The sequence below is a fragment of the Serinus canaria genome, chromosome 22 (assembly GCF_022539315.1).
Source record: "Serinus canaria isolate serCan28SL12 chromosome 22, serCan2020, whole genome shotgun sequence".
Lineage (NCBI taxonomy): Eukaryota > Metazoa > Chordata > Aves > Passeriformes > Fringillidae > Serinus > Serinus canaria.
In genome coordinates this window covers 3,908,293-3,930,705 of record NC_066335.1, presented here as the reverse complement: position 1 = coordinate 3,930,705, position 22,413 = coordinate 3,908,293, and the positions used below count along the sequence as shown (strand labels likewise).

General features: G+C 53.7%; 1 protein-coding gene across 8 annotated transcripts in view; it reads right to left on the bottom strand.

Annotated features, from left to right (window-relative positions):
* DOCK5 (dedicator of cytokinesis 5) overlaps nucleotides 1-22,413 on the bottom strand; it is a 79,559-nt gene that overhangs the window by 1,043 nt on the left and 56,103 nt on the right. The window contains exons 36-51 of one of the 8 annotated variants that reach the window (XM_018922702.3): nucleotides 21,257-21,297; nucleotides 21,074-21,164; nucleotides 20,514-20,633; nucleotides 19,433-19,522; nucleotides 18,582-18,686; nucleotides 16,003-16,144; nucleotides 12,907-12,988; nucleotides 12,640-12,724; nucleotides 12,183-12,269; nucleotides 11,552-11,728; nucleotides 9,057-9,140; nucleotides 8,522-8,659; nucleotides 7,238-7,404; nucleotides 5,977-6,154; nucleotides 3,529-3,667; nucleotides 1,612-1,709 (exon numbers count right to left, since the gene is read on the bottom strand). In XM_018922702.3, the coding sequence (XP_018778247.1) occupies nucleotides 1,612-1,709; nucleotides 3,529-3,667; nucleotides 5,977-6,154; nucleotides 7,238-7,404; nucleotides 8,522-8,659; nucleotides 9,057-9,140; nucleotides 11,552-11,728; nucleotides 12,183-12,269; nucleotides 12,640-12,724; nucleotides 12,907-12,988; nucleotides 16,003-16,144; nucleotides 18,582-18,686; nucleotides 19,433-19,522; nucleotides 20,514-20,633; nucleotides 21,074-21,164; nucleotides 21,257-21,297 (1,824 nt within the window). Of the gene's footprint in view, nucleotides 1-1,611; nucleotides 1,710-3,528; nucleotides 3,668-5,976; nucleotides 6,155-7,237; nucleotides 7,405-8,521; nucleotides 8,660-9,056; nucleotides 9,141-11,551; nucleotides 11,729-12,182; nucleotides 12,270-12,639; nucleotides 12,725-12,906; nucleotides 12,989-16,002; nucleotides 16,145-18,581; nucleotides 18,687-19,432; nucleotides 19,523-20,513; nucleotides 20,634-21,073; nucleotides 21,165-21,256; nucleotides 21,298-22,413 lie in introns of those variants that run through there. The other 7 variants (XM_009097773.4, XM_018922703.3, XM_030232526.2 and 4 more) reach the window with 7 other exon arrangements.

The following is a 22,413-nucleotide window of genomic DNA, read 5'->3' as shown; positions in this document are numbered from 1 at the left end:
GTTCATGTTGTCTCTGCCTGCTTTAAGGGGCATCCTGGAAATAAATGAGATGGGAAAGGCCAGGAGAGAAGGAGGTTGTGTGGTTCAACACTTCTCAGCCAAAGCTCAACATTTCAGGATTGCTTTAACCAAAGGAGGACAGACCCAGCTAACAAAACCCTTCAGAAAATCCTTCCCAGTCTCCCTCTCCAGCCCTGGGAATCCTCTCCCTCTGGCTGCCAGCCAAGGGGATGCTGCAGGCCAGGACGTGGCAGGAATTAGTTTCCTTGCAAGACCCAAGGGAAGGAGGCTCTTTTATTAATCCTCTTGATCCAGTGACTCCCACGGCATCCCTGGAGCTGGGATCTCTCTGCTGGGACAGCAGCCACAGTCACTTCCAGCCAAATGAAGGGCAAAGCAGAAAAACTTCCCCCTGATTCCATATTTCAAGGCTTTATTCCAGTGTCACAACACTGAGTTAAGTGATGAGCTGCTTTCTTGTCTTCTGTGCTGCTAAAGTAGTTAAGTGGGATCATTCTTCAAACTCAGTTTATCTCACTCAGACACTCCCAAATCCTCTCTGCAAACTGGACTGGGGAAGACATTCCCCCCTTTCAACTGCACAAAGTAACTCCTGACAGGTTTTGGGAAGGCACCATCCCTCCCTCAGTCCCAACAGGATCCTTCCTTTGCTTCCCACTGCTGAGGAATTAGTCTGGCACCACCAGCACCTTCATTCCAGGGCAGGGGAAACCACTCTGACACAATATTGGCATGGCAGGGATCCCAAACAGCCTGGAGACACCAAGGTGTGGGAGAAACATCAGGGATGCAGCACTGACACAGGGGCAGTTTGATATTCCCAGAGGGGCAGTTTGATATTCCTGCCCTGACAGAGGGGCAGTTTGATATTCCTGCACTGACAGAGGGGCAGTTTGATATTCCCAGAGGGCCAGTTTGATATTCCCACACTAACAGGGGCAGTTTGATATTCCCAGAGGGACAGTTTGATATTCCCACACTGACACAGGGGCAGTTTGATATTCCTGCCCTGACAGAGGGGCAGTTTGATATTCCTGCACTGACAGAGGGGCAGTTTGATATTCCCAGAGGGGCAGTTTGATATTCCTGCACTGACACAGGGGCAGTTTGATATTCCTACAAGAAAATCACTCAATGGAATTGAGACAAAGGGCAGGATTTAAATAGAGGCTTTCAAAAGGCACTGATGGCTTCAAAAATCAGATTCTGCCAAGCTGAGGCTTAGAAGGAGATGCTGGAGACCTCTGAAAATGTGAATTTTTCCTCCACACTTCTTTTCAGCCCAAATTATTGCAGTATTTTAGGCTGATCATGTTTTTGAAGCTTTTGCTGCTGGTGTGTTTTCCATGCCTCTTCCCACCCTCACACACTTTTTTCCTGACCAAGGACAACACAAATCCCACTTGGAAAAGAAAAATAATAAAGGCAGTGCACTCCACTGCCTTCTGAAGCAAAACCCCCTTTTTTCCTTCTTTTGTGGTTTCAGGGAGTGAAGCAGTGAAATGATGAGAGAGGTTTCAAGCAGCACCACCCTAAGAGCAGACTGGAAAATTCCTCCTGCTCCAAAGCTGTCAGCCCCCATCTCCTCACCTCCACAGAGTTCCTGGGGGTGCTGCTCTCGTAGGGTTTGCTCTTGGGGGGAGGGGGGGGTGGTGTGCCCAATCCATCAGCCTGCAAGGAGGGGGAGCCTAGAAACAACAACAACCAGAGAAGAAATTACACAACATAAGGAAAAATTAAGAACAAATAAGAAATACAAAAAAGGAACAAATAGGAAAGGTGAAAAGGGAAGTGGGGCTGCACACAGACTTGAAGGGAGATCCATTCAATACCCAGTGGTTTCCATCTGTGAGCAGCTCCTGCCCCAGCACTGAGCCTGCCTGGATGAGCTGGGTCCCAGCTCCCCCTGCCCCAGAGAGCAGCAGCCTGCTTCCATCAGCACATCTGGAGTGCTCCTGGGGCTGCCCCCCAGAACTCACTTTGATTTCAACTCCAGCTGATGGAGCAGATAAACCCCAAAGTTCAGAAGGATTCCAGCAATTAAAGCCTTGCTGAGGAGGAGAGAGAGGTTTCACATTCCTTTCACAGATCTTTCTTCACAGAGTTCCTGGATTTGTTTCTGGTTGTCTCCCCAACTCATCCCCTGCCCTGATAAGGATTTTTTTGTTTTCATGCTCTCATGACAATTTTATGCTGGTTTAGATCATTCTCTGGATTTCTGACACAGAGACATCCAGCTCCTACCCAGGAACTTCTGTTCCTTTCAAAAAACAGCAGCAGACTGAGAAATGCAGCAGCCAGGGAGTTCTAGGGGTAGAACTGCCCAGGGAGTTTCATTTTTACCTTAAACCACATTTAAATGTGCTGCAGAGTTAACTACAGAACTTCCTGAATATACAAGAAAGGGCTTTTTTCCCCCTCTTTTTTCCAGGATGAGATTATTGCACTGTTTTACATCCAGCATGTTTTGGAAACCTTTGAAATGATTCCTTTTGTTAATTCTTGAAGATGAATTCCACCTCCTTGAGGTGGGACATTCCCAGCTGAATGTCCAAGCTGCACAGCAAGCTCTCCCAGAGCTCTGCCATGTGATGGGAGTTAGTGCTCATCAGTGCACAGAGCCCTCAGGGCTGGCAGTGACAGCTCAGGCACAGAGCTGACCACAAACACCCTGGGGTCCCTGCAGGGCCCTCCTGGGGTCACTGGAGGTGCTCCTGCAGACCTGCCTGGTGACTTACAGCCATCCACACTGACTGCCTCAGGCTTTAAAAACCTGCCCAAAATTCAGTCCTGGGACAGGTGGGGTTGGGAGGAGCTGAAATCCCACCCAGTGCCACCCTGCCAGGGCAGGGACACCTCCCACTGCCCCAGGGGGCCCCAGCCTGGCCTTGGGCACTGCCAGGGATCCAGGGGCAGCCCCAGCTGCTCAGGGAATTCCATCCCAGCCCCTCCCACCCTCCCAGGGAGGAATTTCCCCCAAAATCCCATCCAACCCTGCCCTCTGGCTGTTTAAAACTGCTCCCCTGTCCCATCACTCCACACCCCTGTGAAAAGTCCCTCCCCATCCTTCTTGTCCAGGTCAAGACAGGAGAAAACAAGACAGGAACTGAGAAACCCAGAAACCGTTCCCTGGAATTCCTGTTTGCACTGCTTCAACAAGTGATGTGCAAGCCACAGATCTGCTCTTTGATAGCACAGCCAATTCCTGTTCTCTGACAAAAATAACCCCTGTTCTCCTGGGAAACTGAGGCAGGGGCACCTGGAATGCACTGGGGATAACTGCACTCCAGAGGCTGGGGCTCAGTTCCCAAACCCCTGTCTGTAAAATGGAACAACACCACTGACCTCCAGGAACGATTGTAAATGTATTTCCATGGAGTAAATCTTGATTTTTGAGATGTGCAAGAGCCCTGAGCTGTGATGGAACTCAGAGCAGCTCCCCCCTCCCTCCAGCTGCTCCCCCAGCCCCACAGAGCCATTCCCAGCCCAGCCCATCCCAGCACTTACTCTGGGTCCGGGGGGTTTTGGGGGTGATGGGGGGAGGGCTGCAGGTGGGCTGCTGCAGCGAGGGGCCCTGCAGCAGGGTCAGCCTGGTGTCCCCCAGCTGCAGACTCTTGGGCCTCTGGGCCTTCCCTGCTGGGCCCTGCTGGGAACAGAGACAGACACAGGTGAGCACAGCTAGGTGACCCAGAGCTGTCACTGTCACTAACACCTGGGACAGAGAGGAGAGCACAGCCAGGTGACCCAGAGCTGTGACAGTGACACAAACACAGGCACAGAGAGGTGAGCACAGCCAGGTGACCCAGAGCTGTGACAGGGACACAACACTGGACAGAGAGGTGAGCACAGCCAGGTGACCCAGAGCTGTGACAGGGACACAACAAGCACGGAGAGGTGAGCACAGCCAGGTGACCCAGAGCTGTGACAGGGACACAAACCAGGCACAGAGAGGTGAGCACAGCCAGGTGACCCAGAGCTGTGACAGGGACACAAACCAGGCACAAGGGGTGACCAGGAATAAAGCCCTGCCCTGCCCTGTGCTGTGTCACAGGCACCCTCTGCTCCCAGGACACAGCCCAGCTTCCCCTGGACCTCCTGAGCAGCACTAAACTGCTTTTAATGGCATTATTAATGTATTAATTAACTGCATTAATTAAGGTGGGAAGATGTCACACTGAAAAACTGCTGCAGCTCTGTGAATAAACTCTGGAGGGGAGCGAGGGTGAACTCTTTCCAAGAGATAAAGAAAAATAAAACTCTGGGTGCAGGTCAGGGCTGCTGGTGTTCCCCAGCCTCTGAGGGCTGGGAAATGCCTATTTTAGGCTTTACAGAGCAAATCCTTTGCATTTGGGAATTTGCATCCAGCTCCTTCCAGTGTCACACTCTGTGCTCTTCACTCAAACCACGAGGCCACCTCAGTGCAGTGCATCATCCCGGGGTCCTTTCCAGCATCAGCTCCTTGCTTCCCAGAGCAGGCTGTCACCCCAACACATCAGAAACTCCTTGGCAGAGGCCAACTCTCCATCCCTGAGCAGGTCAGGATTTCTCTCTGCACACACACAAAGCCCAGGCAGTCTTTGCTTCCCTCTGCCTTCCCAGCTCCCAGCTCAGTCCAGAGCTCAGAAAATCCCTCTGTCCAACTCCTGTCCTCCCTGTGCAGCCATGGAGCACAGCAGCCATAAAAGCAGCTTTGCCTGGGCTTTGCAGCATCCTGAGGCAGGACTGGAACCCTGGATGGCTCCATCCCTTCAGAGATACTGGGGATTTCATCCAGCAGCAATCCCAGAGGCAGAGGGCCAGGCCTCCTGCAGCTCCAACATCCACAACCCCAATTTTCCTGGGCTGGAAATGCTGTCAGGACCAATGACAGCACTCTGGCACCACAGATCCCCTTCTTAGAAACACTCTGCAGCCTCCAAGTGCTGGCAGCATCCCTCAGAGCTGATGGGAATTCCTGAAAATGGATCAGCATCACCTGTCCCTGCCAGGTTCAGCTGGGACTTGGGAGAGGAAAGGGAAACAAAGGAATTTGTTTTCTTGTTACTGTGAAAAATGAGCCTGTGTTAAATGAGATCAGCAACCAACCTCAGTGAGATGAGGAGCACTGAAATACCCAGGTGCCCAATCCTCTCAGCCTCAGAGTATAACACAGTTTTTATGTCCATCAGGACAATATTTCAAGGTGTAGCATAGTTTTTACATCCATCAGAACAGTATTTTAAGGTGTTACACAGTTTTTACATCCATCAGGACAATATTTCAAGGTGTAACACAGTTTTTGTGTCCCCAGGACAATACCCCATCCTCTGGGGATGCACATTCTGGTTTATTCCTCAAGCAATGCCCACCCTGCCCTCACAGAGGCTGCAGCAGAGCACAGCCTGGCAGATCCAGCCTTCCAGAGCTGCTGTCTGAACCCCCAGAGCATCTTCTCCCAACTCCCTGACCCAGCCCAGGGCTCTGCCCCTCGCAGGTCACTGGGTTTGTGCAGTGCTGCTGCCTGAGAGCAGCTCCACATCTGGCTGGGCAGCTGGATCCCAGCCTGGCTGAGCAGGGGCTCCTTGCCCCAGCGCAAACAGGGCTTTGCCCAGCTGCTGAGAGCACCCTGGGCCCGGCTTTGCCCAGCTGCTGAGAGCACCCAGGGCCCGGCTTTGCCCAGCTGCTGAGAGCACCCAGGGCCCGGCTTTGCCCAGCTGCTGAGAGCACCCAGGGCCCAGCTCCGCTCAGCTCCTCCTGCTCCCAGTCTGCACCTCAGCCAAGCTGCACTTGGGCCCGTGACAGGAATTTTCCAAATGAAAAGAGGAGAATGACTCAGATGACTGAGCCTTGCTGGTATTTGAGCCCCTCCCAGTGTTTCATGAGGCTCCCCTGAGCAGCAGGGCTGAGAGCAATGGAAACACTCAGCTCCTGCTGGGCCTTTCATTACTGCTCTCATTCCTGGGATGGGGCTTTTACCATTTTGGAAGTCAGTTCTGTTTCTGGCTCCTTCTCCACAATAACCTGAGACTTGCTAATGCTCCACTCCTTCCTCTTGAGTTTGCTAATCCTGTTGTCACCATCTTCTTTCACAGGCAGCTCCTCAGCTCTGGAAGATGTGGATATTCTCCTCTCCAAGAGAGGCTCCAGGGTAGATCTGTGGTCCAAAGGAGTGAGAAAACCATGAGACACGAGTCCATCAGACATGGCAAGGGCTGTCTGTAAAAAGCTGAGATCTCCCAGTTTGTGTAAGGGATTTCTGTGAAAAAGTGAGGCAGGACCATGGATTTTGCAGTGGGATTTGTGCTGTTACCCCTGGAATTCTGAGTGTGATGTGGTTTTTGTCCAAGGTAAAGTGTGATCTGCTGCAGAGGGAGCCAGAGCTGCAGTTCCTGCTCACCCATGAGTCTCACTGACCTGGACAGAGTTCAATCACCTGAACTCTGCTTCCCCCAGCTGTAAAGCCAATGTACAGACAAGTGACATCAGGGGATGTCCCCAGGTGTGGCAGCTCCTTTCCACACCATGGATGCAGCTGCAAACAGGGTGAAACAAGTGCTGTGTGCCTTATTGCCCTCTTGGCTGAGCAAAATAAACCCCTTGGTGGTGCCTCACACCCCTGTTCTCCTGGGAAACTGAGGCAGGGGCACCTGGAATGCACTGGGGACAGCTGGGGCTCCAGAGGCAGCAGCTGGGGCTCAGCTCCCACTGCTTGTGCTCCAAACCCCTGTCTGTAAAATGGAACACCACCACTGACCTCCAGGAACAACTTTAAATGTATTTCCATGGAGTAAATCTTGATTTTCAGAGCACCTGATTGTGGATGTGACAGTCTGGTCAGAGAGAGAAGCCAGATAAACTTTCCCAGGAATTGTTCTGGGGAGTTTTGAGAAGGCTCAGAGAAGGAATCAAACCAATCTTGCAGCTGGTGCTTTGAGCTGTTGTTTTCTCATAAGATGTTACCCAAGGGTGTTTTCTTAATTAGCCAGTGGTGCTGGGGTGTTGATTAAATGACCAATCAGGTGCACCTGTATCAGAAGGGTGTATAAAGGAATGGGCTCCAGATAAACTGGGATGAGCCTGCTGGAGAGACCCAGGGTCTGTGTGTGCCTCACTCCTGTTCCTGACCCAGCAGTGACACCTGATCCTGTGTAAGGGACATCCCCCGCTGCCAGTCCCTGCCATCACTGCCAGTCCCTGCCAGTCCCTGCCATCACTGCAGTCCCTGCCAGTCACTGACCCATCGGAGCCCGGCCTGGAGGAGGCGCTGTCGGACGAGGTGGACGAGGTGGAGGCCACAGAGGAGGCCACGGAGGTGACCGAGAGCCTCCTGAGGGTGGAGGACATGATGTAGGGCAGCACCACAGAGCCCGAGCGGCTCGGCTTCCTGTCGGTCAGCGCCGGGGGCTGCAGGGAGGGAGGGAGGGAGGGAACACCATGAGCAAAGAGCGGATCTGCAGCAAGGCCGGCTCTGCTCAGGGGCCTGGGCAGGCCGGGCCCAGCAGCAAGGCTGGCTCTGCACTGGGGCCTGGGCAGGCCGGGCCCAGCAGCAAGGCTGGCTCTGCACTGGGGCCTGGGCAGGCCGGGCCCAGCAGCAAGGCTGGCTCTGCACTGGGGCCTGGGCAGGCCGGACCCAGCAGCAAGGCCGGCTCTGCACTGGGGCCTGGGCAGGCCGGGCCCAGCAGCAAGGCTGGCTCTGCACTGGGGCCTGGGCAGGCCGGGCCCAGGGCCTCAACCCGGGGACACAAGGGTTAACAACACCAAGGGTCCTGCACTTGGGCCATAACCCCCAGCTTGGGGACAGAACTGCTGGACACAAAGGGACCTGGGGGGGACTGATGGACACAGGTGGACATGAGCCCAGGTGTGCCCACATGGCCAAAAAGGCCAAAGGCACCTGGGTGGGATCAGGAGCAGAGGGGCCAGCAGGACCAGGGCAGGGACTGTCCCCAGGGCAATCAGGGAGGCCACATCTCGAGTGCTCTGTCCAGTTCTGGGCCCCCAGTTCAGGAAGGACCTGGAGAGGCTGGGAAGAGTCCAGGGCAGAGAACAGAGCTGGGAAGGGGCTGGAGCCCCAGGAGGGGCTGAGGGAGCTGGGCAGGGGCTCAGCCTGGAGCAAAGGAGGCTCAGGGGGCCCCTGTGACTCTGCACAGCTCCTGCCAGGAGGGGACAGCCGGGGGGTCGGGCTGTGCTCCAGGGACAGGGACAGGAGGAGAGGGAACGGCCTCAGGCTGGGCCAGGGCAGCTCAGGGGGGGCACAGCAGGAATTTCCCCATGGAAAGGGGGCTCAGGGCTTGGCACTGCCCAGGGAAGGTTGGAGTGCCCATCCCTGGGGGTGGCACTCAGAGCTCTGGGCTGGGGACAGCGTGAGCACTGGGCACAGCTGGGACTCCATGGTCTCAAAGCTGTTTCCCAACCCTGATCATTCTGTGATTCTGTGACACCACCTCACACCCACCCACGGGTGGAAAAGGGGCAGTTGGGTTCCTCTGGGGCAAAACATGGCAAACCCAGGTTCCCTCACCAGAGTTATGACCCCGTACTGCTTCTCCACCCTCCTCCTGAGCTCCCTGAAGCAGGCTGTGAGCCTCTCGTGCAGCGGCCGCAGCTGCTCCGTCAGCTTCTCGCCGTGGATCCGGATCCCCTCTGCCAGGAGAGGCATCTGAGCAGGGAGGGGGAAGGAGCAGAATGAGCTGCACGAGCACAAACCAGCCCTCCTGCTCCCCAGAGTGTGAGCTCAGCAGCTCAGAGAAAATTGAAGGATTTAAATCAACGTGTTTTGTGTTTGCAGAGGGGAAAACAAACTGGGACACAGCAAGGGAGCTGAGCTGCTGCCAGTGAGGGAACGTCAGAGCTGCAGCTCCAGGTGTTGAACAAACATCAACATTTTCCCCAGACCAGGCTGGATGGGATTTGGAGCAGCCTGGGATGGTGGGAGGTGTCCCTGCCCACGGCAGGGGTGGCACTGGATGGGCTTCAAGGTCCCTGCCCACCCAAACCATTCCAGGATTCCCTCTTCCCCACTCCCCAGTGCCTCCAGCTCTTTCCCAGTTCCACACCTGTATAGCAATTTGTTGCTTGAGCAGCTCAATTTTGTCTTGATCCTCAGGGTGTTCTTGGAGATATTTCTCTGTGAAGAAGGCCTGGAAGCACAGAGAGAAGGTGACACAGGTGACACAGACACTGCTTCCTCAGGCAGCTCTGAGGGCAAGATCCTTTAAGAGCAATTCACTGCCATTACTCCTCATATTAAACCCAAACTGTGCTGGCACCAAGCTGAGGGACAAAGAACCAGGGTTATTTGTTGGGAAAAGGGAACAAAGTCCACTTTTTAAAAAATTATGGTTTTTTTCTAGTGAGACACATGGAAAAACAGTTACTGCATCAGAAAGGTTCTGCTCAGTCCTGATCCCCTTCTCACAAACCAGCACTGATTTGAATAACTGAGGTTCCATCACTTCCACTTCTCACTTAAATGTGAGTGACAGACCCAAAACCTCAAGTTCTGACTTCAAAAAGCCTCTTTATTTTCCAGCAGTCAGTGCCCCACAGCACACAAGCACAGCTGCCCCAAGGAGAGTAAAGCAGCTCCTGCTGCAATTTCCTTATTTCAGCCCCTCAATCCCTCGTTTTCACCTGGGGCTGGTTACAAAGATTCAGTAGAAATAAAGACCAAGCTGGGATTTGGGCTCCCAGCTTCCTTCAACAAAGCACCTTTAGTCTCCACTTCTCCTGGGTTTACCTTTAATCAGCACAATCTGGTCTTGGTTTGAAGTGGAACAAACACAAATCTACTTTCCTGGACCGAAAACTTAAATTTGTGCCAATTCCCATGATGTATCCCATTAAAATGGATCCCAATTCCTGCTCAGAACTTTTTTTCCCCTGGATAAACCCCCTAATAAGTTTTTCATTTGTTTCTCTGAGCTATTTCAGCCTCTGAGTATATTTTTTTTACATCTGTAAGACTGGACTGTGGTACAAGTTTATTGGGCTGGGGGTTTGATCCTGACCAGGATGGAGGTGAGCCTGGGAAAGGGCTGCTGGGTTGGTCCCAGAGGATTTTCCTTGAAAGTGCTTAATTATTGCAAGAGGAAAGATGTTTAAAAACCCCAACTTTGGGTTTTGGCTACAATGAAACAATTAAAACTCAGATTTTAGCCGCCCACAAAAGCCAAATGTTCTGCACTGATCTGCAGCTGAAATAGGAAAATATGAACCAGAAATGAGTATTTCCAGATGTGGCTGCAGAGATTTTGTGTTTTCTAGTTTTAACTGCTTTCCCACTTTTGTAATTCTAAACTTGATGTCAACCTTAATTCATAAAACTGGAGGATTCAGGGCCAAGTTCAGCCCTGGCAAAGCACCCAAACTCCTCTGGAATCAGCAGAGTCAGACCCCAGATCAATCAGCCCTCTCCCAATTAACGTGTGCACCTCATTCCATGGGGCTGGGACACAGCTGAGGAGAATTCCATGTGTTTTACCACATTCCACCCCCTCTGTGCAAACAAGCAGTGCATTCTGTGCTGGGCATTTCATCATTAGGTGGAGGCAATCAACAGCTTAAGTTAAACATCACAAAAAAGAACAACCTACACTGCTCAAGTGAACTCAGCTGAGTAAACCTGCACAGGAAATGCTGCTTTTTCCTGAATCATTTGCTCTGTTGCAAGACTACAAAGACACAGAGGCTGCTGGCAGGAGAAAGCCTCTTTAGCCTGCTCATTCCCCATTAATCCAGGGCAGAAAGGGCAGGCTGGGGCTTTTCTCTGCTACCTGGGCTGCCCGAGGACTCTGTGCCCCACAGGGCAGGAGCAGGTTCTCATCCCTCTGCCAAGGGGGCCCCGAGGAGCTGGAGCCTGCCCTGAGGGCACTCAAGCTGAGCACTGCCACCCTGCAGTCAGTGCAAAGCTCTGCTCTTCATCCTCCTCTCCTCCTGGCTGAGCCCTGCACACACAGAGCCCCACACGGGGGGCTGGGACAGCTGCAGATGGAACTGGACCTGCCAGGGATCCAGGGGCAGCCCCAGCTGCTCTGGGAATTCCCCACCAGGGAACAATTCCTGCCCAACATCCCATCCATCCCTGCCCTCTGGCAGTGGCAGCCATTCCCTGGGTCCTGTCCCTCCATCCTTTGTCCCCAGTCCCTCTCCAGGCAATTCTGGAATGATTTGTGTTGGAAGGGACCTTAAATCCCACCCAGAGCCACCCCTGCCATGGCAGGGACAGCTCCCACTGTCCCAGGGGGCTCCAGCCTGGCCTTGGGCACTGCCAGGGATCCAGGGGCAGCCACAGCTCCCTGGGAATTCCATCCCAGCCCCTCCCCACCCTCTCAGCCAAGAATTCCTGCCCAATATCCCAACTTTGGAATGGCAGTGGGAGCCATTCCCTGTGTCCTGTCCCTCCATCCTTGTCCCCAGTCCCTCTCCAGCTCTCCTGGAGTCCTTCAGGCCCAGGAAGGGGCTCTGAGCTCTCCCTGGAGCTTTCCCTGCTCCAGTTGGGCAGCCCCAGGTGTCCCAGCCCTGCAGAGGGGCTCCATGGCTGTGCCAGGACCTTCTCATAGTTGGTGTAGCCCCCCATGACCGCGGGGTCCACGATGCCACTGAGCAGCATGGACAGGGGGTGCACGGGCAGGCTGCGGTCCCAGCCCTGCTGCTGCACCACGTTGGTGATCCTCTCATTGGTCAGCTCCATGGTTTCTATGGCATTCTCCAGGGGACTGATCTCCTCCTGAGGGACAGAACAAACAGAAAGAACTTTCTTTAGAGTCACAGAATAGACCTTTCAAACCTTAATGCAAGCTTTAGGGAGAAATTCCTCCCATGAGGGTGGGGAGGGGTTGGGAGGGAATTCCATCCCTGGGAATGGGATGGAAAACAGAGCAGCTGTGGCTGCCCCTGGATCCCTGGAAGTACCCAGGGCCAGGCTGGAGCCCCTGGGACAGTGGGAGGTGTCCCTGCCCATGGCAGAGGATGACACTGGATGATTTTAGGTAAATCCTGACCCCAGACATTCTGGGATCTCATGGCTCTGTGATTCCTTCCTCTCCACTGAGTAAGAAACTGAATAATTTCCTTTTAGCTGTGCCACCTCCACCAGTGGAAGGACTGGCACTCCCAAGTGTCCAAGGCTTTATTCCATGAGGGATTGGAGAGGAGGAGATCAGCCCCCAGGGAGAACTCACCGTTGTGACCTGTTTGACCTCAAACCACTTGAGGATGCCTGGAAAGGAATAAGCTGTCGTGTAGGTTGTCCTCTCTATCCACATGTTCTGGCAGAGAAGGAGAAAAAGGTATCTGAGGTGTAAGGAAAACACTGGCCTTGCAACTGAACCCTCTCCTGCGTGGAGTGAGGCTTCAGAAGGAGCTGGCAGAGCTCCACAGCCATTCCCACCTCCCCTCCCTGGGGCTCTGCTGAGCCTGGGCTCTCACAGCACCCATTTATGGACTCTGATGGATGCTGAAGGCTCAAACTGCAGCAGTGGAGCCCTTTGACATCACCCCCAGCTTCAGGTGCAGGCTGCAATGCCCTTTGAGTCTCCTGCTTTTTCACTCCCAACCTCTGTGGCCACAGGGGGAGGGAAAAGGGGACAGTTTGGTCAAAATGCCACCAAGGAACCAAACAAAAGGCAAAGGACTCACAGCAAACTCGTTGTCTGGATCCTTCTCTCCTTTCCTGACAGGTCTGGAGTGAGTGAACTGCTGCACCTCGTTGGCTCTGTAGTAGCTGGGAAGAAGCAGAGTAAAAAGGTGATTTCCTCACCTCCCATCCTCCTCACTCAAATGTTCCCTCACAGCTGTGGGGAGCAATTCACACAATTTACACAAAATACCAAGGCACAGCACCTTGTGCCCAAGTTAGTGGGGAAAACACACACAAAATGTTGAGGGGAAAGAAAAATTAATTACTTTAAGATCTGTTCAGGAACAGGTTTATCTTTGAAATTAGGTGGCAGGTTCATCACAGGCTTCACAATGAAGCACTGCACATCTGAGCAGCTCTGGTTAAGGATGAAAAACCAGGAACCCTTCTGGGAAAACAGGAGAGGGAGAGAAAAACCCTTCCTGTTTCCATTGTCAGACTTTTCCACAAATCCCTGTTCTCTCATTAAGTATTTTTCTTCAAACCTGACTAATTCATCACAAATCACAGGCTCCTTGTGAATTAAAAACCCAAAAGGAAAAGGACTTTATAAATAATAATCCCAGAATGGTTTGGGTTGGAAAGGACCTTGAAGTTCATGCAGTGCCACCCCTGCCATGGACAGGGACACCTCCCACTGCCCCAGGGTGCTCCAGCCTGGCCTTGGGCACTTCCAGGTGCTGAAATTCCCTGAAAATGCTTGGGAGCCCTTGGCACTGCTGATTTCTCCTTTGGGAGACAAGAAAAGGGGCAGCAAAGCTCTGCAGAGGTTCTGGGGCTGCTTCTGGCTCTTCTCTCACCCCACAGTTCTTTCCCAGAGGCTGCTGCTCCTTCCCTCCCACCTTTTAGATTCATGAAGCCAAAGGAACTGCTTCACACTCAGCTTCTGCACCTCTGAATAATGACAGACATTAAAAAGATCTCAGAAATTGTATCCCCAAGCACAACAGCTTATCATGTTCCTCCAAAATTCTGCTCTGAGGACTGTGCTGAGGCTTTACAGGAGCAAAAAGCTGGCTGGAAAAGCCAGGCTGGAAAAGCCAGGCAGGAAAAGCCAGGCAGGAAAAGCCAGGCTGGAAAAGCCAGGCAGGAGAAGCCAGGCTGGAGAAGCCAGGCTGGAGAAGCCAGGCTGGAGAAGCCAGGCTGGAAAAGCCAGGCTGGAGAAGCCAGGCAGGAGAAGCCAGGCTGGAGAAGCCAGGCTGGAGAAGCCAGGCTGGAGAAGCCAGGCAGGAGAAGCCAGGCTGGAGAAGCCAGGCTGGAGAAGCCAGGCTGGAGAAGCCAGGCTGGAGAAGCCAGGCTGGAGAAGCCAGGCTGGAAAAGCCAGGCTTAGCCAACCTGCCCCCATGAGGAGATGGCTTCTGTGAATCCCCTGCTGTCTGAAGGGGCAGTGTGTAGGAATGTGCTCCTTGCTGACAGAGTGACAAAATCATCTTTTGTTCCTTTAAAAAGGAAATAAGCCTAAATGTTTCTCTTCTCAATCAGCCAAAAAGACACTTCATAGGACTTGGGGGACTTCACCTCAAACTTAAGGATAGCTAACTGGGAAAGAACTAAAAAAGCCCAAATGAGCAATTCACTAGAAAAAGAAGAGAACAAAGAAACTGATCACTTTTGTGAGGTGTTTACCAGAGACAAGGACCTCTTGCACCTGGCTCGGTTTTCTCTGTAAGGAGTTTTGTAATTTTGCCTTTTATTAAAACCTTTTTGTTTCCAGCACTAGCACAGAAGCCATCCTGCTGATTTTCTGCCTTCTGAGGTAGCTGAGCTGTCTTGGGTGTGAAACAGATCTCCAAGAGCTCGTGAGGCCTGGCTGGAGGAGATCCCTATTTCAGCAGTGTTTCAGTGGGGGGTTAAGGCAGCCCCTCACATCCTGCAATTCACTGAGGCAGCTCTGAAGGGCATTCTGAGAGGCACAGCAAAGTCACCCTGCCTGTGTGAGGAGCCAGCTGGCCAGCAGGCAGAGCTGAGCCCAGAAGCCCAGAGCCAGGCTGAGGCTCTGAGCCCAGCTTTGAGCTGTGTCCCAGCAGAGCTCCTCAGCCTGGGCTGGGGCCCTGCTCAGCCCCCTGGGCTCAGCTGCTGGGACTGGGCTGCTCTGGGCTGCAGGGAGCCCTGAGGCTCAGCACAGCTCACCTGGTGGCCCCAGCACATCCCTACCAAAAGAAGAACGAGGTGTTTTGTCATAAAAGAGCAAAAAAAAGCCTAAAGAAATAAAAAAGAGCCTGAGGCAAAGGAGGTTGGAGGAGCCTGAAAGCAAAACCAACCCCAGAGGCAGCAAGGTCTGCCTAAGACAACAGAGATCTGGGCACTCCTCCTCTGGAGGTGTTTGTGGGAGTGCAAGGAGATCCTGTCCCACATCCAAGCCCTGCAGCTGCTCCCTCCATCCCAGGGCTGTGCCAGAGCCCCGGAACCCAACACCCCCAAACCCTGGGGATGGGTCAGATCTGCCTCCAAACTCTGCAGCTCGGCTTCATCCCGAGCCAGGAACATCAGGACAAACACAAACAGATGCAGAGGAAGCAGCTGAAACAAAGCAGCAACAGAAGAGGCATTTTTGATACCAAGTTTGATCTCGAATGGATTTTAATTTCCTCTGTGGATTCAGTGCTTGGCAGGAGGATTGCACAGGAAGCATCTGCTGTCACTGCCTGGGCTGGGCCTTTGTGCACAGGGTTTGAGGGCCAAAATGGACCTTCAGATTCTCCAGCCTGGCCTGCTGAGCACAGGCTGGATGCCCAGGACTTGGCTTTCCTGGCCTGCATCCTCCAGGAGCCACTGACTGAAGTCACTGGCAGCAATCTGGAGCATCTCCACTGGCTCACATCCCAATTCAGAGGATCTTAAGCCTGGTGGGGAGCTTGGGACACAGCCTGGAGTCCCACCAGCAAGGGGGAAAATAAGAATTAAAAAGAGTAAGGGCTCTGCACCCAGCAATTTTCAGTGACATAATCACTTCACACTTCTTACAAAGGGGAAAAACACACAAACCCCAGCACTTCATAAATGCTAAAGGACTGCAAGGAGGAAGGGAGTGCCCCTCACTTTTCACAGCCTGCATTTCCCATCTTGCACCCAGAAATGCCCAGCTGGGTCCCACCATGGCCAGAGCAGTGAGCAGCACCTGAGTGAGAACACAGGAAGCCCTCCCTGCAGTCTGCTCCTCACCCTGCCAGCAACCTGTTCAACTCTGGCAGCCTTTAAATCCACCTGACAGCCCTGGAGAGCCCCATCTCCATGCCCAGTGCCTGCCTCACCACCCCAGCAGCAACAACCCCCTCCCTCCCATCACTGCTGCTCCCCAGCTGTGCTGCTGCAGGAACAGGGAGCTCTGGGCTGTGCCAGGATGCCCCAAACCCAAAAGATACACTGTTTGGGGGAAGCCTTGATCTCCTCTGCTGGAGGGGCTGTGCTGGTCATCTTCTCAGCACTGGGGAACTGGGTCAGCAGCTTCAGGTTAAAATCCTCCCTGCGCTCGTACTCCTTGCCACGGTAGATGAAAATCTTGTTCTGTGGGCAGGAGAAGAAAAAAAAGGGAATTCAAATTCAACAAAGCAGAGGGACAGAGCTTCCCAACCCCCCCAGAGCTGGTTTATGGGAAAGGTGGCTCCCAGCTGGACAGAAGAGGTGAGAGAAGGAGCATGGGCTGAAATGAGGGCATAGCAACTCCAGGGAGCCAGGCCTGGCAAGGGGAAACTCAGATTTGTCTAAAACATCCATTGCTGCACAGAGAATCATCAAAGAGGGCTGGAAAGGAGCTTTCAAAGGCACCTGCAACGAGCAGGGCCACCCTCAAACAGGTGCTGCTGTCCCAGAGCCACAGGGCTGCTCACACCACCCAGCACCCCCAGGTTCAGCACAGCAACCTCAGCCAGGAGCTGATTCCTGTTACAGAATAAATGCACCAGGAAATCCTTAACTACAGGGACCTGCCTGCTGCCTGCCAGCCTGGAGAGAGTGCCCTGAGGGATGTCCTGGGCACAGGAGAGAGTGCCCTGAGGGATGCCCTGGGCACAGGTGGCAGTGCCCTGAGGGATGCCCTGGGCACAGGTGGCAGTGCCCTGAGGGATGCCCTGGGCACAGGTGGGAGTGCCCTGAGGGATGCCCTGGGCACAGGAGGGAGTGCCCTGAGGGATGCCCTGGGCACAGGAGGCAGTGCCCTGAGGGATGTCCTGGGCACAGGTGGGAGTGCCCTGAGGGATGTCCTGGGCACAGGTGGGAGTGCCCTGAGGGATGCCCTGGGCACAGTGGAGTGCCCTGAGGATGTCCCTGGGCACAGTGGAGTGCCCTGAGGGATCCTGGCACAGGTGGGAGTGCCCTGAGGATGTCCCTGGGCACAGGTGGGAGTGCCCTGAGGGATGTCCTGGGCACAGGTGGGAGTGCCCTGAGGGATGCCCTGGGCACAGGTGGCAGTGCCCTGAGGGATGCCCTGGGCACAGGTGGCAGTGCCCTGAGGGATGCCCTGGGCACAGGTGGGAGTGCCCTGAGGGATGCCCTGGGCACAGGAGGCAGTGCCCTGAGGGATGCCCTGGGCACAGGAGGCAGTGCCCTGAGGATGTCCCTGGGCACAGGTGGCAGTGCCCTGAGGGATGCCCTGGGCACAGGTGGCAGTGCCCTGAGGGATGCCCTGGGCACAGGTGAGAGTGCCCTGAGGATGTCCCTGGGCACAGGAGGCAGTGCCCTGAGGGATGCCCTGGGCACAGGAGGGAGTGCCCTGAGGGATGTCCTGGGCACAGGTGGCAGTGCCCTGAGGGATGCCCTGGGCACAGGAGGGAGTGCCCTGAGGGATGCCCTGGGCACAGGTGGCAGTGCCCTGAGGGATGCCCTGGGCACAGGTGGCAGTGCCCTGAGGATGTCCCTGGGCACAGGTGGCAGTGCCCTGAGGGATGCCCTGGGCACAGGAGGGAGTGCCCTGAGGGATGCCCTGGGCACAGGAGGGAGTGCCCTGAGGGATGCCCTGGGCACAGGTGGCAGTGCCCTGAGGGATGCCCTGGGCACAGGTGAGAGTGCCCTGAGGGCCCTGGCACGGTGAGTGCCCTGAGGGATGCCCTGGGCACAGGTGGCAGTGCCCTGAGGGATGCCCTGGGCACAGGTGGCAGTGCCCTGAGGGATGTCCCTGGGCACAGGTGGCAGTTTCACCCCAGCCCCATTCCTGGCCACCAGCACCCACAATGTCACCCTGGCAGGTCTGTTCCACACCCAGCACCAGACCATGGCCAATCCCTCTCCACCTGGCAGTGGTTCAGGAAGGGATGGATTCCAAAACATGGCCTGCACTGAAAGCCCTCCATGCCATCTCCTCACACAGTTCCAACTCAACATTCTTCCCTTTTTTTGAGCTTGGCTTCCACTGAAGACCAGAGCTTCAAACAGCTCCAGTGTGAGAAGGGGAAATGGCCCTGAATTTGAAGTAACAGGAATATTTTCAGCCTTGCTGACCCTGGCTCTGAGTCATTCCTGTCCTCACAGATCCAGCAGTGCTCAGCAGCTGGAATAAGAAACCCCTTTGCACTTGAATTCTTCTGTGTGGGACAAACTCTCCCTGACCACTGAAACAATCCCTGTCCTGAAAATATGGCTGGATTGAGGCTGAAAGCAATGGGATAAATTCCTCACAGGCTGAACATTTCCTAACAGCAACAATCACATTTCAGAGGGAGCACAAGCACAAAAGGTAAATTCTGCTTAAATCCATGGAAGAACTTATCAATCATCTAAAAAACCTGTTGTAACACCCAGACTCCCCTTGAGCTGGTAACCCACAAAACTGCATCTCTGATTTGACTCTTTCAACACTGAAATGGTCTGAACCACTCCTGGGATTTAGATCTGTCAGTGCCACTGAAAGGAAAAGGAGTTTGGCATTGAATTTTCTGGGAAGCTCTGCAGAAGTTGTGGCTTTCAGGGTCTCCAGCACTGCAGAAATTGAGTGGGGAAGGATCCTTACCCTGAGGAAAGAGGGAAAACCCTGTCCATAGTATCCCACAGCAAAGTACTCGGGCTGAGGTCTCATGGCCTTCATGATGTTCTCATAAAAAGTGGCTCTTTTTTTCTGGAAAAGAAAACAACACCACACGTTCACTTTGGAATGCTCCAGGACTCATTCCCAGGGACAATTCCTGAGCTCTGCCCTCAGAACACACTTCACAACTGCTTTTTGATGCAGTCTCTCATCCTTATCCATTTACTTGATTAAATATTTGCTTTGTCTGGGCCAGAACCAACTTCATTTCCTGCTCTGCAGACACGAGAACAATGCCATGGCTTTAGGATCCCAGAAGGAGATTTGAAATCCTTCACTGTGGGAAAACAAATGAAATACAAATATATTCTGAAAGGGAGCAGACACAAATGGTGACAAATGTCAGAGAACTGGCAGAAATAAAACTGGGCAGATGATTCTGCTGTGGAAGAACATAAAGACCATCTGGTTCCATCCTTAAGCACTAAAAAGCAGAATTCAGAGCCAAGAGGATTCTCTAGCTCTGTGTTCATGCCCAGCACTCTTACCACAGAAATAACAAGGTGATGAGATTTATGGAGCCTGAAAATACACCCTGGTTGTTCCTTCATTTGGTTAAGATCAAGAATTCTAAACATCTGCACATGGTATTATCATGCTAATTAGGAGGTGAAAAGACACTATGAAAATATTTATTCTTCTACTAACCTTGACAAAGCCATGGGGTTAAGTTGGTTTGTTTGTCTTTAACATAGATTTATTTTAGGCTTATCCTGCTTGAGCAGTATTAAGTGAAGCAGTCAGCAGCCTGCTGGATGTGGAGGGAAAAGCCTCACCAGGAGATTGCCAAGTCCCTCGTAGTCAAAGACCTTGTTCTCGTACATGTCAGCCAGCTCCTTGCTCAGCTGAATGGCCTTCTCCCACATCTCCACCGAGGTGAGGACAGGCAGGAGGGGAAGAGGAGCACAAGCAACATGAAAGACTCAGATAAAAGCCTTCATTAGCACAGATAGCTCAACAACAATGCAGCTGATTTTAATTCAGGCACTACTTTCATGCTCTGCCAGGCTTCCCTCAGACTCTGCTGTGCTTTTTTTTTTTTTTTTCAGAGATTATTACAGTCATACAGATCTTGTGATTTGGAGATCTGAGAGTGATTTACTAAGCCAGGTCTCCACTGAGATCCTGACAGGACAAACTGAGGCACTGGGAGGAGGAAGGACAGGTCTGAACAGCAGAGAGAGACCCCAGGGAGTCTCCTCCTCCTCCAGCAGCTCTGGGACAGGGGTTCCTTGGGTTTGTCTCATCATGGGATCAGGGAATTTGGGTGGGAAAGGGCTTTGAGGTTCACCCCTGCCATGGCAGGGACACCTCCCACTGCCCCAGGGAGCTCCAGCCTGGCCTTGGGCACTTCCAGGGATCCAGGGGCAGCCCCAGCTCCTCTGGGAATTCCACCCCAGCCCCTCCCAGGAAGGAATTCTTTCCCAAGATCCCATTTAAATTTCCCTTATTTCAGCTCAAAGCCGTTCAGCCCTGGCAGAGCCCTCTCTCCAAGGTGCAGCTCCCAGGGTCAGTGCCAGCCAGGGGAGCCCAAACCCTGACAGGAACCCTCCCAGGGGAAGGCAGGAAAACACCTGCCCTGCTCCCATCCACCCAGAACCTCAAACAGCTTCACCTTGCAGTCACTCTTTGGCCAACACAGAAATAGGATTTCAGTGTCTCCAGACAAGCAGGTGCCCTGCTGCTGGCAGTGCTGGGATCCCTGTCAGAACCCCAGCCTGCTGTGGAACCAGATCTGCTTTTCCCCTTTCAGCCAACCCCAGCCTGCCCCAAGCACTGAGCCAAGAAGTGACCAGTAAGGAAATCCTAACTCCAGAGCAAGGCAGGGTTTGCTGCAGGCCCAGGGTGAGCACTCACCTTGCCCCTGTCAAAGAAGGAGATGATCTCCTGGTAGAGCTTCTCCTTGAGCTCCTGCTGGGAGTACACACAGTAGGAGTCCCTCTGCAGCAGGTGAGGCACACAGGGCTTCTCTGACCACTGGGACAGGCCAAAAGGCAAAGGTGAAACAACTGGAAAACTTGCAGAGAAATCCTGACAGGGTGACTCAAACCAAACCTCTCATGGAGGCAGAGGAAGTCTGGCAGGGACATAAACCTGAAACATTCTCTCCCAGCTCACTCCAGCAGGAGGATGCTAATAATGATTTTTCTTTTATCATTATTATTTGATTATATCACTTATTTTATATATTTTATAACATACAATTATTATATACCATATATGATTATTTATGTATATAACTATATCATTTTATATAGATCATAGTTATAACTATTTTGCTGTGTATGCAATCTGCAAGATTGTGAAGCCCCTCAATGACCACTGGTACCTGGATGATTCAAAGTCCCCTTAAAAGCAGAAAAGAAAGTGTTTTGGTTATTCTGGGCTGTTTGTGCCTCAGGAAAGCCCTGGGCTACCTGGAGCAGCTCAGCGTGCAGGAGCAGGGTGTAGGCAGCCTCGGTGAAGTTCTCACAGTCGGTGTGCAGGTCCCTGAGCTTGTACAGATACCTGGGCAAAGCAAAGCAAATCCTTGCTGGGAAGGACTCCTGCCTGCAAGGGAGCTGCAGGGGAGCAGAGGCTGGCTCAGGGACATGGCCTACCTGATGTAAATGTCCTCTCGCTTCTTCTCCTTGTAGAAATTCTGCCAACAAGAGAGAAGTCAAACAGTGGCAGTGCAGAGCACCCCAGATCTGCAGAGTCCTCTCCACACAGGTAACCTCAGCAGCAGTTTTAGGCATTTCAGGGATATTTGCTGTCATTTTGCCTCTTCAGCCCTGGGACCATCCCTTCATACCAGAGGGGCACCAGCACCTCCAGAAAGGGACAAATCAGAGAAATCTTGTCTAAAGGGATACAGGCTCTTTGCAGGGCAACAGGGATCCCAGCCATCAGCCAGGCACCTTCTCTGCCCGTGTCCCAGGGCTCCAGACTGGGAGGATCAGCCAAGGACTTGATTCTGGACTCTCCATCTTTCTGTGATTAAAGCTCCAGAGCCTGACTTGAGCACACCATGAACCAAAAATGGCATGAGGATTTCATTAAAATCCTCCTCTCAATTAAAAATAATCCCAAGGGCGTCTAGAAAAGCCATGGGGAGGTGCCCAAAGCCCAGGGGAGGTGTCCCCTGTCTGGGGGAGATATCCTCAGCCTGGGGAGGGGTCCCCAGCACAGGTAATGAGTCCCCAGCCCAGGGGAGGTGTCCCCAGCCTGGGGAAGTTCCCAAAGCCCAGGGAGGTGTTCCCAGCCCTGGGGACAGGTCCCCAGCCCAGGTGATGAGTCCCCAGCGCAGGGAGGTGTTCCAGGAACATGTCCCTAGCCCAGGGAGGTGTCCCCAGCCCAGGTGATGAGTCCCTAGCCCAGGGACATATCCCCAGCCTAGGAGGTGGTCCCAGGGAGGTGTCCCCAGCCCAGGTGATGAGTCCCCAGCCCAGGGCCGTGTCCCCAGCCCAGGGAGGTGTCCCCAGCCCAGAAGGTGTCCTCGGGAGGTGTCCCGAGCCCAGGAGGTGTCCCCGGGAGGTGTCCCCAGCCCAGGGAGATGTCCCCAGCCCAGGGAGATGTCCCCAGGAGGTGTCCTGAGCCCAGGAGGTATCCCCGGGAGGTGTCCCCAGCCCAGGGAGGTGTCCCCGGGAGGTGTCCCCAGCCCAGGGAGGTGTCCCCGGGAGGTGTCCCCAGCCCAGGGAGATGTCCCCAGCCCAGGGAGATGTCCCCGGCCCGGAGGTGTCCCAGGGAGGTGTCCCCGGCCCAGGGAGGTGTCCCA